Source organism: Balaenoptera musculus, chromosome 15 (assembly GCF_009873245.2).
Source record: "Balaenoptera musculus isolate JJ_BM4_2016_0621 chromosome 15, mBalMus1.pri.v3, whole genome shotgun sequence".
Classification (NCBI taxonomy): Eukaryota; Metazoa; Chordata; class Mammalia; order Artiodactyla; family Balaenopteridae; genus Balaenoptera; species Balaenoptera musculus.
The window spans coordinates 47,885,523-47,902,945 of NC_045799.1; the positions used below are offsets into that span (position 1 = coordinate 47,885,523).

General features: G+C 43.3%; 2 protein-coding genes across 5 annotated transcripts in view; both read right to left on the reverse strand.

Moving 5' to 3' along the window:
• Window positions 1-4,351: 4,351 nt before the first annotated feature.
• SMIM26 (small integral membrane protein 26) lies at window positions 4,352-5,832 on the reverse strand. The gene is made up of 2 exons (XM_036826227.1): window positions 5,658-5,832; window positions 4,352-4,678 (listed from the first exon to the last, which is right to left on the reverse strand). Exons 1-2 carry the CDS (start codon window positions 5,773-5,775, stop codon window positions 4,512-4,514), a joined length of 285 nt encoding a protein of 94 aa, XP_036682122.1. The 5' UTR covers window positions 5,776-5,832; the 3' UTR covers window positions 4,352-4,511.
• Window positions 5,833-9,870: 4,038 nt separating this feature from the next.
• Window positions 9,871-17,423, reverse strand: part of SEC23B (SEC23 homolog B, COPII coat complex component) — a 38,323-nt gene continuing 30,770 nt past the window's right edge. For all 4 annotated transcript variants that reach the window (XM_036825989.1, XM_036825987.1, XM_036825988.1 and 1 more), the window contains 2 exons: window positions 17,354-17,419; window positions 9,871-10,344 (listed from right to left, as the gene is read on the reverse strand). In XM_036825989.1, the coding sequence (XP_036681884.1) occupies window positions 17,395-17,419 (25 nt within the window). In that variant the 3' untranslated portion in view covers window positions 9,871-10,344; window positions 17,354-17,394. The remainder of the gene's footprint in view (window positions 10,345-17,353; window positions 17,420-17,423) is intronic.

Here is a 17,423-nt window from a genome sequence, read left to right on the forward strand (position 1 = left end):
TAGTCCATCAACAAACCTCCTCACTCCCCCAAACGAGCCCCATGTGCCCTCTTCTCTCCAGCCCCAGTGCCATCCTGCTCCATGGCCCCGTCATCTCTCACCTGCATCTGCTACAGCTGCTCAGTGGTCTCCTTAATGCCACTTTTGTCTTCACCCAATCCATTCTCCATAAGAGATAAAAGTGGTTTCTAGAATATAAAGTCTTCACGTTCCAGACCCTGATCTTCTTTAAATTGCTCAGGTAATCCATCTGTTGCTACCTCAGGACCTCAGCATCCGCTGGTCCTCCATCTGGAAAGCTCTTCCCCCATTCTTTGTCCGTCTTGCTCCTCTCCTTCCTTTAATTTTCAGCTTAAATGCCTCCTCATCGGAGAGAACTTCTCTGACCACACAGACAAAGTTAAGAGTCCTGGTTCCCCATTATTCTCCATCGCTATCCTATGGTTTTTCCCTCATAATCTTCTGGCAACTTTTTTTTTTTTTTCTTGGCAACTTCCAATCACTCCAGTGCCCGATAATGTGTTCTATTAGTGTCTCGTGCTTACCATTCTATCCTAAGCATCTAGCACACTGCCTGGAGCTCAGATAATATTGCTGAATGAATACATGCGTGAACTTGATTTTTTGGCTAACAGGGGGGTCATAGATTTACAGTATGGCTGTGGCTGTACTGGGCATCCTATCCAGACACAATGTTCAGAAGTACAGGAGACTATCTCCTCCTGGTGCTTCCTCTGAAGCTGGGACACCCTGCCCAGAAGCCCCTCGAGTTTCACTAGCCAGAGTGAGATCACATGACCATGCTTAACCCAATCACTAGCAAGGGAGATGGGACCTACTCCCCCTGACTGGCTCAGATAAGAGGTTCTCACCTGGGGCATAGAGCCCCCCAGGGGTTACCGGAAATGTGTGTGGGGAGGGGTGTCTGAAGCTGTCACAAGGTGTGAAGATTCTTACAGGCATTTAGTGCCCAGGGAACTTGAAATGCTAAAGCTCTTGCAACACCTGGGGCAGCCCACAAAATGGACTGTCACGGACTTCCCTGGTGGTGCAGTGGTTGAGAATCTGCCTGCCAATGCAGGGGACACAGGTTCGAGCCCTGGTCTGGGAATATCCCACATGCCACGCAGCAACTAGGCCCATGAGCCACAATTACTGAGCCTGCGCGTCTGGAGCCTGTGCTCCGCAACAAAAGAGGCCGCGATAATGAGAGGCCCGCGCACTGCGATGAAGAGTGGCCCCCACTTGCCGCAACTAGAGAAAGCCCTTGCACAGAAACGAAGACCCAACAGAGCCATAAATAAATAAACCCAAAAGTTTAAAAAAAAAAAAAAATGGACTGTCACATCCACGGAGGCTGCAGTGCCCCCTTGAGAAACACTGACTTGGACCAATCAGGACCTGGGCCAGTCCCCCTGAAGCACCTGACGGGGTGAGCTCAGGGTCTGTTATAAAAGAGGAGTGGGATCAGTGGGTGCTGGGAAGGCAATCAGCACGGTCGACCAAGAGGTTGTTTCAGCTCGAGGCCATGTTGAACGAGTGATGTTGAAGAAGCATCTTCCTAAATCTTTTCAGCAATCTCCCAAATTCTTGAAAGTGAGATTGCTGGATCAAAGGATGTGCCATTTTTCATGTTGATACACGCTGCTAACCTGCTGTGCTGAAGAAGCAAGCTACTACCCATGGAAGCCCTGTTTTCAGAGGACAGGCCAGTTGTGACGAGGCAACTCCCTGGGGAGCCACAGGGAAGAAAGCAAAGCGGCTGGAGGACGACAGAAGGGGAATGCATTTATCGCCAGAAAGAAGGCCTTTCACGCCTCATTTCCAGGAGTAGCTAAGACATTCTATTCCTAAGAATAATCACGTGTGCACAAACACTTTCTCATTTGACAGTCACAACCCTATTAGTAGACAGGCTAGATATTATACCTCTTCTTCAAAAGAAACCAAAGCTCAGAAAACACAGGGGATTTTTCTATCACGAAAAGTTAGGTTCCATTTTTAAAAAGAAATTAATAGGGAGATGTGATTTGCTTAGAGTTACATCAACTGTAGCAGAGACCCAAAGTCACAATGGCTTAAACTACGTAGTAGAAGTTGATTCTTTCTCTCCTAAAGCCCTGGGCTGTGTGGTACTCCACAGGGCCGGAAAACCCAATTCCTCTTCTCTTGTTGCTCCACTATCCCTCAGGAGTCCTTTTCATGTGAATGGTCCCCGATGGCTCCTCCAGCGGGACGGATGTCAGGAAGGGGGCGCACATCCCAGAGATATGCACATCTTAAAAAAAAAAAAGAAAACCCACTCCCTCTAAATACTACCAGACCTCAGAATTTCGGGAAACTTATTTCCAGTCCTGCAAACTCTCCTTCAGTGGGTGATTCCCAACTTCTGAACAGACCGTGTTCCAGCTGCACTTGCAAGATAGACGTTTGGAATCCTGAAAACCTTCTCCCAGACGAACACCTTATATTTTGGTTGTTAGATTAGTCCACAAAGGTCTATTTGAGCCATGATTCAGCAGAACTACAGGAATTGTTGAAGCTCCAGGCTGTTTGGAGCCACAATTGTTTTACTGGTTGGTCAGTAATAAGTGTTATGGAGAGAGAACATGGTCTTAGCACAAGCAGTTGTGGTTGAAGTGTTTTAAACAAGAAGGAATAAATATATATATATACACACACACACACACACACACACACACACACACACACTCAGCTTCCAGAATTCCTACAGCCAGGCATCCACCCCCGGCTGGAGAAACCTTCTCTGGGGAAACTGACCTACAGAGGCAGGTATCTTAGTGCCTCCTGATGAAAGTCTGGCTTGCTGCCTGGAGTAGACATTTGTCCTGGTATCTACCTGCCCAGCATGCCGCGATCATCCTTCCTATACCTAGGAGATGCCCCACTTTGAGGGTCAACACATCCCTGATGCGGAAGCCAGAAACGCACTTTCCCAGTCTCCCTGGCAGCCAGGGCCCAGGCGTGAAACTGAGATTCCCACGTGAGTGATGCGAAGCAGGCTGCTCTGGGAAGCCATTCAGAAACTCCCTTCCACCATCGCACGCTGCTTCTTGCACGTTTGATGCCCATCACAAGGGTCCACCAGGGTGCCCACCCCACTGGCACTGACCCATTCTTGACCTCTGATGTCCAGTGAGGAGCCTCTGCTGCTGGCATCTGAAGCTGCTACCTGCCATCTTGGAGCCTCTGTCACTTAGGTTGACTGCCCCAAAGCACTGCTCAGGCCACCCACAAGGTAGGACTGACACCAAGGAGAAATCAAGGCAAATGTCTGAAGGTGACAGTACTATAGCAGGAACCCAGAAATGTCCCATTCCTGTCCTACCAGGAATCCCTAGTCCTCACAGGGTCCCAAATAGCTGCACACAAGAAACACTACCCAAATGGGCAACGAATGCTAGTTTCTTACTAACCGAGGCAGGACTCGGTGATCCACAGGAAGGGATCTGATACACAGGGAACTGACTCTCACAGGAGTGGAAGACAAACTCTGGCTTGGGAAGAAGCTCATCAGACTTTGACACTGTAGCTGCAAAGTGATGTTACTACAGAAATAACGGGGACAAAACTGGTGTGCAGTAAGAAAGGCAACAAGGCAGACAATCCCCAGGCAGGCTCAGTGAGTGGCTACACGCCGCTTCCTGCTGCCAGGCCCTCCGAAGACCTCAACATACTCTGCTTGAATTCTGAGCTGTCCATACTCAGTTTTTTTTTTTTCTGGCCACGCTGCACAGCTTGTGGGATCTTAGTTCCCCGACCAGGGATTGCACCCACGCCCGCAGCAGCGAAAGAACCGAGTCCTAACCATCGGACCACCAGGTAATTCCCTGTCCGCACACATTTTTAATAAACATCTCTTTCTGATTTAATCGCACTTATGTGGGTTTGTTACTTGCAACCAAACGAGACCAGCGGAGAGAACACTGCAGCACTCAAGGGCAGGAACCCCGCTGTCCTCACTTTGTATCCCCTATCTCTAGAATACTGGTAGCCACCGTTGGGGTTTAATCCACTCCTGCTGAAAGAATGAGGGTATCTGTACTGCTCCTAAAGAACAGATCGAGTCTATTTAATCCAGGAGTTATAATCTAATTCACCACATACTTACCGAGCACCCACTAGTGCCCAAAGGGCTGCTCTAAGTCCCAAACTGAACATGGAGATTTGCTTAAAGGGACCACAAAAGCTATGTCTGACAGCAACATGAAAGGAATATAAAGTTACATGAACTAATTTCAGAAAACCAAGCTTATGGAAGCTCAATACGACATTTCACTTCAATCTTTTACTCCTGTGAGTATAGAAGGATACCTCCTGAATATGCAAATTTAGTTTTCTTCAAGGAAATATTTATTGCATATTATTAGTGATTCTATTTTACAGCAAAATTAAGTGTATACACTTTTCACAAACAGAAAGTAGAAATCACGGTATCTCTCAAATTTTTATGCTGAACCAAAGTCCTGTTTTCAGAATTGAGCCGCGCATCATGATTTTGGTCCAGGGCCACCAGTCCATGATTTCAAATAGTTGACGATCCTGGCAGTAATTGGAACAAAATCGTCTCTATATGTGACAATCGTTTCCACATAAAACCCTTTCGGGGGTTCAGATAGTTCATTTGTTGAGACATCCTTTTGTTCTACTTCACCACCTTAAAAAAAAAAAAAAAAAGGAACAGCTGCATCACTAACTTTTATTTTATCTTACTTTATTTTTTTATTTAAGTATAGTTGATCACTAACTTTTAACTTAGGCAGCAGTCATTAGAATTATTAGTAAAGCCTTTGAAACAAAATAAACTAAGGTAAGAATTACCCCCACCCCCATCAGGTTCCTGACACCGTTTTCTTTCTGTAAAAAAGAAAATTTAAATAATTTTTTTAAAAAATGACCACTACAGAGATAAATGTTTTAAAATGCTTAATACTGACATGTGCACTTTCAGGCCATTGGTGAGCTTCCTTACCAAATGTAATCTTCAGCACAGCTTTTACATAAAAAGCTTTACTGAGATAATACTTATTATACAATTAACTCATTTAAAATGTAAATTCAGTTTTTAGTATCTTCAGATCTGTGCAACCAGCACCAAAATAAAGTGTAGAATATTTTCATCCACAAAAGGAAACCCCTTATTTTGTAGCAGTCGCTCCCCCACCAGCCCCAGGCAGCCCTTTCTCTAGACGAAGCCACAGACTTCCAGCACATTTTTGAAAGCTGCGGGATTTCCTTTTCCTCCCAGCAACTGGGAAGATTTCAATACTCCTTCGCTGGTGTAAGTCCTGAAATCGTTTGGTCGCCAAATGCGACCATGCGACCATGCGACCAAAGCAGGGCTGAAGTTACAGAAGCATCGCCTCTTTAAACCACCATCCAGGGTCTTTGAAATTCCACCTGGAACCTCACGGATTCTTCAAATTCTGAGGATAGGGGCGGCCTCGCTCAATAAACCAGCAAGGTTCGGGGAAGAGGATCTAAAAGGTCGTTGCTGGCAGATTCTACGATAACGCGCGGCTCTAAGCACCGCTCCCGGTCTCTTCGCGCGGCACAGCGAAGCCACTTCTGCGACCCCCCGGACACGCCCCACGCAAGGCCGCGCGTCCCCCGGAGGTCCCGCCCGAGAGCCGTACCTGGCGGCTTGCTCTTTCTCTGATTCCACAAAAACAAGGAGCCCAGCAGGGTCCAGGCGCCCAGTCCGTACAACACAGACATCCGCCGGTACCAAGACAGGGCCTTTTCCGGACGCATGACGCCGCCGGGAAGACCTCGCTCCTCTGAGCCTCAGGGCGGAGGCGGGCCTTCCGGTGGGCGCGTCACCGCCGCCGCCGCCTCCAATGGGGAGCCGCCTCGGGCGACCGCTTCCTGCGCCGGCCCCGATGCATCCTGGGGCGTGTAGTCCGGACGTCGCGCTGGGCAAAGCACTCGGGTCTGGCGCCTGGGGTCCGGAGACAATCTTGCCTCCCACGTGACGGGCCCCAATGACACTTTCTCTCAGGCAAACCTCCCACTTGCAAAACGGTAAGGCCTGCCTTACATAGGCTTTAGGTGGCCCTTGTAAAGCTTAATTCCTTCCTTCCTCCAGCTCTCAGGTTTGCGAGGACACCCCGTCTACGCCCCGCAACTCATCTTCCCCATCTTCCTGCCTGGAGCGCTGTCTGGTGCGCGTGGGTCCCTCCACGTCTGAATTAGCCCCTCCACTGGGCTGTGGGTCCCATTCTTCTCTGCCTTTCAGGGCCCTGGCCCAGCAACTACACTCTAACTGTCCACCTCCATCTCACGCCCTTTTCATTCTGTTGTTCTTCACTCCATCATACAAACGAGCCCGCGCCTCAAAAACAAAAAGTCTCCACTCGATCCACCTTCAGCTTTTCTCTTATCCGTACATTTCTTCGAAGCATAATCTACCCCAACTCCAAGAAACCAAACAACTTGAGAGCAAAAGGGATGTGTTGGGCACAGAGTGGACACTCAGTAAACTGCCATAGCCAGTAACTACTTTGCAGCCATAATCAGACTTGATTTCCAGCGCATCCGACTCCACCTGCTCCTTTCATAGTTACGAAAACATAATTTTCTTCAGAATCTATTTATCCTTCAGGGCTCTTCCCATTTCTCCCACCCTCTAGAAATTGGTGTTTTGCCACACACAAAAGTTAACTCTAAATGGATCATAGGCTTAAATATAAAAGCTAAAACTACAAACCGAGAAGAAAAGAAGATCTAACACAACGATTGGAAATCAACTACATCCAATATAAAATAAAAATTTTTTTTAAAAAGGCGTTCTTTGCCATCTTGGGATAGGCAAAGATTTCTTAGAATACAAAAAGCATAAACCACAAAACAAACATTGGTAAATTGGACTTTTTCAAAATTAAATCTTTTGCTCTTCGAAAGGCAGTTAAGAAAATGAAACAAGCCACAAAATAAAATATTCAAAGTAGGTATATCTGACAAAGGACTTGTATCAGAATGTATAAGGATATCTTACAATTCAGTTATAAAAAGACAACCGAACTGAAAAACAGGCAACAACCACTTAAGAAGATATACAAATGGCCAATAAGTACAGGGGCATTGTTAGTCATCACAGCAAGGCAAATTAAAACCACGAGACACCCTTACACACCTATTAGAATGACTAAAAATTACGTTGAGAATACCAAGGGTTGTACGGATTTGGAGCAATCAGACCTCTTACTGGTGGGAACATAAAATATCACAACCTCTTTGCAATACTGGCAGTTTCTTAAAAATTGAAGTACCCCTACTGTATGAATCAGACGTTCGGTTCCTATTCACCCAAAGGAAATGAAAACATTATGTCCACACAAACGTATGTACATGGGTGTTCACAGAGCTTTATTCATAAGAGCCCCCAAATGGAAACAACCCAAATGTCTATCAACTAGTGGATGGATAAAGGAAATGAGTCTACCACTCCATAGTAAAAGGAACTACTGTACTGATCCACGCAATTGCATGGATAAATCTCAGATGGGTAATGCTAAGAGAAAGAAACCAGGCACAAAAGTCTGGAAGCAAATTCATCTATAGTGGGAGAAAGCCGACGAGTAGTTGCCTCCGACCAGGGTGTGCAGAAAGGGAAGGACTAAAAGGGGCCTGAAGAAACTTTGGGGGCAGTGGAAATGTTCTGTGTCTTGATGGTGATGTGATGGTGGTGCTTTCATGGGTGTGCACATCTGTTGAAACTCATTGAACTGTACACTTTAAATGGGTGCAGTTTATCGTATATAAATTATACCCCAATAAGGTTGTTAAAAACAAAAGAGGAAAATCAGTATTCTGTTCCAAGCTTGCTTCTCTTCTCATACTGAGCAACTTTACTCATGTTATTTACTTTATACGTTTATGACTCAAATATACGCCACATTCTCCTGAAAGATAAATGCATATAATTACTGCCAACCTGCAGGGCATTTTCAGTTCTACCCCACAAGCTCCTGAAACTCAAGAGCGGCCAGGATTGAATTTATCAACGCCACCCCTACTGCGCCCTGCCCCCCAACAGGAAAGAAACCTTTCCTGACACCCTCTCACCTAACACCTCATCCGTCACCTGTGTCTAAAAGCTGCCTCTGTTGAGGCCTCGGCTGGATTCCAGCCTCCTTCCATCCAGGCTGCCACTCTCCTGATCATTTCAGAAGTTTCCTTGCTTTCAAGATGGAGTTTATAGTTACTAGGCACACTGGCTCAGTGTCTCCCTCTCGGGATGGCAGCTCTCCAAAGAACACTAACACCCACCTCCACGTTCTTTGGAAAGAGCCACCAGCACCCACAGGTGGGACCTGCATGGCTCCGGGTGCCCCTCAGCACCTTCAATCATTGTCACTGGAGAGACACCAGAGCCAGCTGGGTCTATCACATTCCTCCTGTCAATTGGAAGCAGGCCCAAGGAGGAACAGTTTCAACCCTAAACTGGATACACAGGCTTATGTACTCTTCTATATGATCTACCTCAATTCAAAATTATATCCCAAATATAAGAAAAATATTCTATGGAAAAGGTACAGTAAATAAAAGCCTTAGGCATTTAAAATGTAATTGTTAAACATTTTAAGATAGGAAACACTCCCAGAATTTTGAGCAGAGGTTAAGATGGCAGTAAATAGGGCTTCCCTGGTGGCGCAGTGGTTAAGAATCCACCTGCCAATGCAGGGGACATGGGTTCGAGCCCTGGTCTAGGAAGATCACACATGCCGTGGAGCAACTAAGCCCGTGCACCACAACCACTGAAGCCCACGTGCCTAGAGCCCATGCTCCGCAACAAGAGAAGCCACCGCAATGAGAAGCCCGCGCACCGCAACGAAGAGTAGCCCCCGCTTACAAGCCCACGTGCAGCAATGAAGACCCATCACAGCCAAAAATAAAATAAATAAAATAAATAAATTAAAAAAAAAAAAGATGGCAGTAAATACAAATTCAAAAGATAGAGCGCTGGAATCAATCCAGATGGTCCGACAGCCAATTAATAGGAGTTCCCAGCTTTACTTTTCTACATAGCACTCATTACCTTCTTAAAAAATTATATAATTTACTTCTAATTTTTTAATGTTGGTCTTCCCTACCCAGAATAAAAGCTCTGTGAGAACAGGAATTTTTGTTTTATTGACTACATTCCCAGGCCCTAGAAGACTACTCCAAACATAGCAAATACTGAATAATTACTTGTTGAATGAAAAAATGCCTCCAAAGTTCTGAGATAAAATTGCTTTGGGCCTAGATTTTATACTCAGTAAAGCTGTCAGGTATGGAGACAGAACAGGTTCTGTGAATTATCTCTTGTATGCTCTTTTTAAAAACAGTCACTTAAGGCGGCAAAATGATTTATGAGATAAAAGGAAAACTGGAACTAACCTAGGAGTCCAAACAAAAGAAATTCCTGGATGACAGTTGTCCTAGCAATTGGCCCATGTTAAAAGGGGATATAACCTCTAAACAAGGATGAACTCCACTGAGTAGAATAAGCTGGAACTTATTAATTGAGGTAACACTGGTTTATAACACTGTATGTTTCATGTGTACATTATAATTCAACTTCTGTATGCACTGCAGTGTGCTCACCACCACCCAGCACCATGCAGTTGACCCCCTTCACCCATTTCACCCTCCCCCACCCCTTCCCCACTGGTGACCAGCAATCTGTTCTCTGTATCTCAGGTGAGGTAGGAACAGTGCCACTCCAGACCACTCTGCCTCAATAAAGTTTCACATATTTCTCACTTTTCCTTGTCTGTTAATACTTGGACAGTAAATGAAGATTAAGTTCAGGAATTACCTCTTGGGGAATTTACTTAAAACACACAGACTTACACAGAGACCTCAGAAATCAAATTTGTATTAGCATTATTTTAACCAGTGCTTCTTCATCCAGATTTATTTCCTTTCTGATCATTATGATTTTCATGTAAGCAAGCTGCCAAAATACATTAGCTCTGATTTTATACAGACTCTAAAAAGTTAGGATACAAAAAGCATATAAACATCTACCGGTACCAAAACGTTTATGACCTTATAATTTTATGGTGTAAAGAAAAGGGCACAGATAAGGAATACAAACAAATTAAAATCTAAAGAGTTACATAACACTTCTTTTGATTATTTATTAAAATGCAGCAGAAACGTAAAAGGAACGTTAAGCCTTTATAAACAACTGTGAGCACAGTGTGACAGTGTCTTCTTCCATTTCCTTCTCATGTCCTCAGCTCAGCAGGCACTGGAGACAGCCAGTTTCTTCAAATGGTCCATGAACACCTGCAGGCTGACATCATCAGTCAGGATGGGCGCTCCTGTTTCCTGAAGTTTAATGAAAAAGGTTTACTGGCAGGTCTCTTAGAAGCTGGTTGGAATTCATGCATTATTAAGGACCCTTCCCCTCACAAAATCAGCAAGTGCTGTCCGTCTGCCAAGAGCACTCCTGCCACACAGCCCCATCCTCTGCCTAGCTAATCTTTTTTTTTTTTTTAATTTATTTATTTTTATGTTTATTTTTGGCTGTGTTGGGTCTTCGTTTCTGTGCGAGGGCTTTCTCCAGTTGCGGCGAGCGGGGGCCACTCTTCATCGCGGTGCGCGGGCCTCTCTATCGGCGGCCTCTCTTGTTGCAGAGCACAGGCTCCAGACGCGTAGGCTCAGTAGTTGTGGCTCACGGGCCCAGCTGCTCCGTGGCATGTGGGATCTTCCCAGACCAGGGCTCGAACCCGTGTCCCCTGCATTGGCAGGCAGACTCTCAACCACTGCGCCACCAGGGAAGCCCTGCCTAGCTAATCTTTTCAACTAAAGCATAATTTCCTCACAAAACCCTTCCCTGATCCACTCATATCAGGCCATTCCTGCCACTACACACAGTTTTGAGCATATGCCCTTCTACTTTAACCCCCTGTGTAGTTCTGATGACTCATCCAGGGTCTGGCTCCCAGCAGGCATGAACTCCTGGGGGCCCACACGCCCCATCTCTCATCTTCCCCACCACCCTGCCACAACCAGCCTGATGCTCTTAAATGATCTGCTTACAACAGAAGCTTGGTAACAGCGTATTCTCAATGAGGTGAATCAGTATCCACTGAACAGATGGATCTCTGCACTATCAAGAAATGCTTATGATTCAATTAACGTTAAGGGAAAAAGTATTGAATAGAAACCTTGATTTCTAAAAAGATTCCAATTTGTTAAAAAAAATATATACATATGCACACACACGCACACACACACAGATATACATGATATATACCTTTTATATTAACTAGAAAGAAGCCAGAAGTACTTAACTCTAGCTAGTAGCATTCTATGTAATTTAAACTTTCTTTCTAAATTTTTTTTTTACATATACTAGTCTTCTAAAAATGAAACATTACTACTGTTATAATTAGAAAAATATAAGCATGATTAAAGTTTTATAAAAGGATTTCTCTGGGAAGAAAGAGTAGATGTACTTTTCCTCATTCCTTCAACTAAGTACAACTAAAAACCCTGGATGTTTTATATAAAACAAACATAAGAAGACTTTGAAAGGTGGTGAAAAGACAGCAGATTAACTAGCGACCCTGGGATGCAGGGAACCACACAGTGGCCAGTTCCCAGGGCTTCCTTTTTGCCTCATGCATGCACACCAGACTTGGAGCTGAAAAAGCTGGCAACAGTTATTGAGCACAGACAAAAACTACAACAAAAAGAGCCCACTTTCTCTAGCAAAAGATGAGGGCAGCCTAGCAAGACAGAAAAGGCTGAGCGGATAGTGTAGACTTGCACCCTCACACGGCAGTACTGAGGGACCCAACAATCCCACCAGGGTGGTATCAGAAAAGGCCAAGTATGGAGCCAGGAATTTCATCCCTGCTGGCCAGTAAGAAGTCTCCCTGCACCCATGGTGTCCGCAGAGACCATACAGGGAGCCTGGACTTCTACCCCACACCTGGTAGTAATAAGACATCCACGCCCCACCCACTGGGGTGGTATCAGAGAAGGCTTAGTGCAGAGAAAGCACTTTCACCATCACCCACCAGTTACAAGGCCACCTCCACAACAGAATCAATGGGAACCAGGTGGGGAGCTGGAACTCCTGTCCCCACACACAGTAACAAAAAGTCGCCCTCCACCTCAGGTGTCAACAGAGGCCAACGGAAAACCTGAACTCCTGTCTCACCTGGCAGAAATGAAACAATGTACCACCCCCTTCCCTGCCAGAGCAGTGTGACAAAAAGCCAGCCAAAACAGGTTTAAATCGATCCAGAGTCTCATAATAAATACGAAAATGTCCACGTATCAATCAAAAATCACTTGTTATACCAAGAGTCAAGATCTCAAAATGAATGAGAAAAAAGACAGTCAACAGGTATTAACACTGAGTTGACGACAGTGTTAGAATTACCTGACAAAGACTAAAGCAGCCATGATAAAAATGCTTCAAGGAGCAATTAGGAACACACTTGAAACAAATGAAAACATAAAGCGTCACAAAAGAAATATAAGACAAAGAAACTCCAAATGAACATTTTATAACTAAAAAATACAGTAACATATAAAAAGTTTGAATGCAACAGCAGAAAGGGAACAGAGAAAAGAGTCAATAAACTGGAAGATAAAAATAAAAGAAAGTATCCAACTGAGCTGTGGAACTACAAATGACCTAACATTTGCATCACTGAGGTCCCAAAGAGAAAGAAAGGCAAGGCAGGCTGAAAAAGTATTGTAGAAAGTAATGACTGAAAACTATCCAAGTTTGGCAAGCAGCATAAATATACAGAATCTAGAAGTTGGGCAAATTCCAAATAGGATAAATTCAGAGAAATTCACACAAAAACATATGGTATTTCAACATTTGAAACTAACAAAGAAAAAATTTTGAAAGCGGCCAGAGAAAGATTACATTTTATCAATATTTTTCAACTGCCTAAGAAAAAGGACTGTCACCAGAATCCTATATCCAGAGAAAATATTGTTCAGGATTGAAGAGGAAATCAAGAGATTCTCAAATGAAGGAAAACTAAGAGTCTATCACCAGAAGACTTACCCCGAAAAGAACTGCTAAAGGAAGATTTCTAAACAGAAAGGAAAAGATAAAAGAAGAAACTCTGGAGTATTAAGAAGGAATAAAGGACACAGTAAGCAAAACTACAGATAAAAATAATAGGTTTTCCATCTTTTCTTAGATTTATAAATTATGGCTGAAGAAAAACTGTAACACTGTCTGATGCACACAGAGGAAACATTTAACGCAATTATATCATAAATGGGAGAGAGTAAAGGGACATGAAGTGAGGCGGGGGTAGGTTTTCTATACTTCATTTGAACTGGTAAAAAAGATAACACCAGTAGACCATGATAAGCTAGGTACACATAATGTAATGTAATGCTCTAATATCTAGAGCAACCAGGAATAACTGCTAAAAAATGCTACAAAAAGAGATATACTAAAAAAACCACTGTGAACAAGTTAAAATGGAATTATAAGGAATGTTCAAGTAACCCACAGGAAGGAAGGAAAAAGAAAACAGAGAAATGAAAAGCACAGAAAACGAAAAAATAAAATGGCAGACTTAATAAGCCCTAACATATCAGTAACTACATTAAATATAAATGGTCCAAATAAGCAAATTTATTATGAGTTTAGCAGAGTAGATTAAAAAAATATATGATAGAAGCAGGTTGAAAGTTAAAGGATGGAAAGAGGTATATCATGCAAACATTAATTTTTTTGCATAATAAATAAAAAGAATAAAAGAAAGATAAGTGTGGGCTTTATAAAGGCCAGATAAAGTAGATAGTAGTGCAAACAAAATTACCAGAGATAGTGGGGACATCATACAATGATGAAAGGGTCAATCCACCAAAAAGAAAGGGCAATCCTAAGTGTGTATGCAACAAACAACAGAGCTGAAAAATATGTGAACAAAAACCTGACAGAACACAAAAGAGAAACAAACTCACCATTAAGAGTTGGAAACCTCAACATCCTCTCTCAAAAACGGATAGAACTATACAGATAATCAGCAGGGATATATAAGAACTTAACACCACCATCAACTAACAGGACCTAATTGACATTTATAGGACAATTTATCCAACAATAGCAGAACGCCTATTCAAGTGACCATGGAATATATGCCAAGACATACCATATCCTGGGCCATAAAACAAACTTCAACAAATTTTTAAAAGTTGAAATAATACAAAGTATATCCTCTAACCACAATGGAATCAAAATAGAAATCAATTAACTGAAGACAACAAGAAAATCTGTGGAAACTAAGCAATACTTCTAAATAACCCAAGAGTCAAAGAACCCTCAAGAGAAATTTTTTAAAAATATATCAAATTGAATGAAAATGAAAATACAACATAATCAAAACCTGTGGGACACAGCAAAAGCAGTACTGCAAAGGGAATTAAGAGCACTAAATGCATACACTGAAGAAGAGAAAAGCCTCATGTCAATAATCTAAACTCCTACCTCAAGAACCTAGAAAATGAAGGAAATAAACCTAAAGCAAGCAGAAGGAAGAAAATAAAGATTAGAGCAGATATAAATGACATTGAAAATAGACAACAGAACAACAAAAGGAAACAATAGGTATTCAGATTGGAAAGGAAGAAATGAACTGTCCCTCCTTGCAGAAGACATGACTGTCTGTAAAAAATCCCAAGGAATCTACCAAAAAACTCCCCAAAGTAATAAGTGACTCAGGAAGGTCACAGGATATTAGACAAGTATACAAAAATAACTTTATTTCTATATATAGATGGTTGCTGACTTATGATTTTTTGACTTTATGATGGTATAAAAGCAGTACTCACTCAGTAGAAACCATACACATTTTGAACTGTGGTCTTTTCCTAGGCTACCAACATGCAGTACGATCCTCCCCCGTGATCCTGGGTGGCTCCCAGCCACACTGATCACATGGGTCAACAACCAAGACACTCACAACCATTCTGTTCTTCACTTTCAGTACAGCGTTCAATAAGTTACATGAGATATTCAACACTTCATTATAAAATACGGTTTGTGTTAGATGATTTTGCCCAACTGTAGTCTAATCTAAGTGTTCTGAGCATATTTAAGGGAGGTCAGGCTAAGGTATGATATTCGGTAGGTTAGGTGTATTAAACGCATTTTCAAGTTATGATGGATTTATTGGGATGCAATCGCATCACAAGCTGAGGAAGATCTGTACTAGCAATGAACAACTGGACACTGAAATTAAAAGTACAGTACCATTCACAATCACTCAAAAAAAAAAAAAAAGAAAGTGAAAATACACAACACTGATGAAAGAAATAAAAATAGATTTAATAAATGTTCAGGGGATTCCCCGGTAATCCAGTGGTTAGGACTTGGTGCTCTCACTGCCGAGGGCCCAGGTTTAATCCCTTGTCCGGGAACTAAGATCTCACAAGCTGTGCGGCATGGCCAAAAAAAAAAAAAAGTTTATAAGAAACCTGTACAAGGGCTTCCCTGTTGGCACAATGCAGGGGACACGGGTTCGAGCCCTGGTCCAGGAAGATCCCACATGCCGCGGAGCAACTAAGCCCGTGCGCCGCAACTACTGAGCCTGTGCTCTAGAGCCTGCGAGCCACAACTACTGAGTCCGCGCGTCTAGAGCCCATGCCCCGCAACAAGAGAAGCCACCACAATGAGAAGCCCGCGCACCGCAACGAAGAGTAGCCCCCGCTCACCGCAACTAGAGAAAGCCCGCGCACAGCAACGGAGACCCAACACAGCCAAAAAAAACCAAAAGAAACTGTAAACAACCCAGCTGTCCTTCAATGGGTGAATGATTAAATAAAATGCAGTATGTCTATACCACAGAATACTACTTGGCAAATAAAAAGGAACAAATTACCTATAAATTTGACACTTAAATGAATCTCTAGATAAGTATGCTGAGGGAAAAAAGCCAATCCCAAAAGTTTAGGTACAATGTGGTTTCACATATGTAACCGTTATTTTAAAATTGAAGTTTAGCTGATTTACAATGTTGTGTTAGTTTCTGGTGTACAGCAAAGTGATTCAGCTATACATATACATATATTCTTTTGCATATTCTTTTCCATTATGGATTATTACAAGATATTGAATACAGTTCCCTGTGTATTTAACACATGTTAACTTTTTTATGACAAAATTATAGAAACAGAAAACAGGAGACCAGGAGAGAAGTGAGCATAACTATAAAAGGGCAACGTGAGAGATCCTTGTGCTGGTGGAAATGCATATCTTAATCTCCTGGTTATGATACTGTATTACAGTTTTGCAAGATGTTACCACCGGTGGAGGGTGGGGGGGGAACTGGGTAAAGAGCAAAGGGGATCTCTCTGTATTGCTTCATACAACTGCATATAAATTTACAATTACCTCCCCAAAAATGTTATAAGAAAACAGAATGAAAGAAAAGACTCATTTGAGGGAGACATAAATGCTGGGAATAATTAGATAAAGAAGGAAATTGGAGCTAAAAAGTGAAGAGGAGGCAGAAGGAATGGTGAGCGTGAGTCCATGTGTTTGCCCTGCACTCCTGGGGGAGACAGAAGTGTGGGGACTCTGGGCAATGCCACTGTGTCTCCGAGGGAAGCACGTGGAGGCCACAGTTCAGCGTTCTGTCCTCTGGCCTGAACCTGTCAGACTCCGCTGCGTACTGCAGAAGGGGATCCACACAGGGCATGTCCCCACCCCCAGCCTACACAGAAGTCCCTAGTCCCCCCCTTATCCAGGGTGGGCAGCTTCCAAGACCCCAGTGGCTGCCTCAAACCATAGGCAGAACAGAACCCTGCAAGTACTAAGGTTTTCCTGTACAGGTGCTAATTAATATTGGCATACACAGTCTGGAAACACTGGACAAAGATAACGCACTCCCCAGGTGGGAGGGAGCGGGAAGGTGTGAGATTTCACCAGGCTACTCAGAATGGTGTGTAATTCAAAACTAATGAATTACTTCTGGAATTTTCTGACCACAGCCGACCTCAGGTAACTGAAACCTTGTAAAGCGAAAATATGGATAAGGGGAATTACTGTATTATTCAAAGTTTTCTTCCCAGCAAAATACCCAAGTTACTCTGTCTCTGGGCCAAAAGGAATTTAATTCAATAAATTTGTAGAATTTATTTATTTATCTTTTCTTTTTTTTTTGGCCACAACTTGCAGCTTGCAGGATCTTAGTTCCCCAACCAGGGATCGAATCCGGGCCCCGGCAGTGAAAGCGCCGAGTCCTAACCACTGGACCACCAAGGAATTCCCCAATTTGTAGAATTTAAAAACAAGTTTTTAAAAAAGCAGCCTGGCCTCCTCCTCAAATACCTGACAATTACTCACCTGTCCCCAAGCATACAGGTTATTGTGTGTCTGAGATGGATTCACTTTAGACAAAAGGAATCGAGCCTTT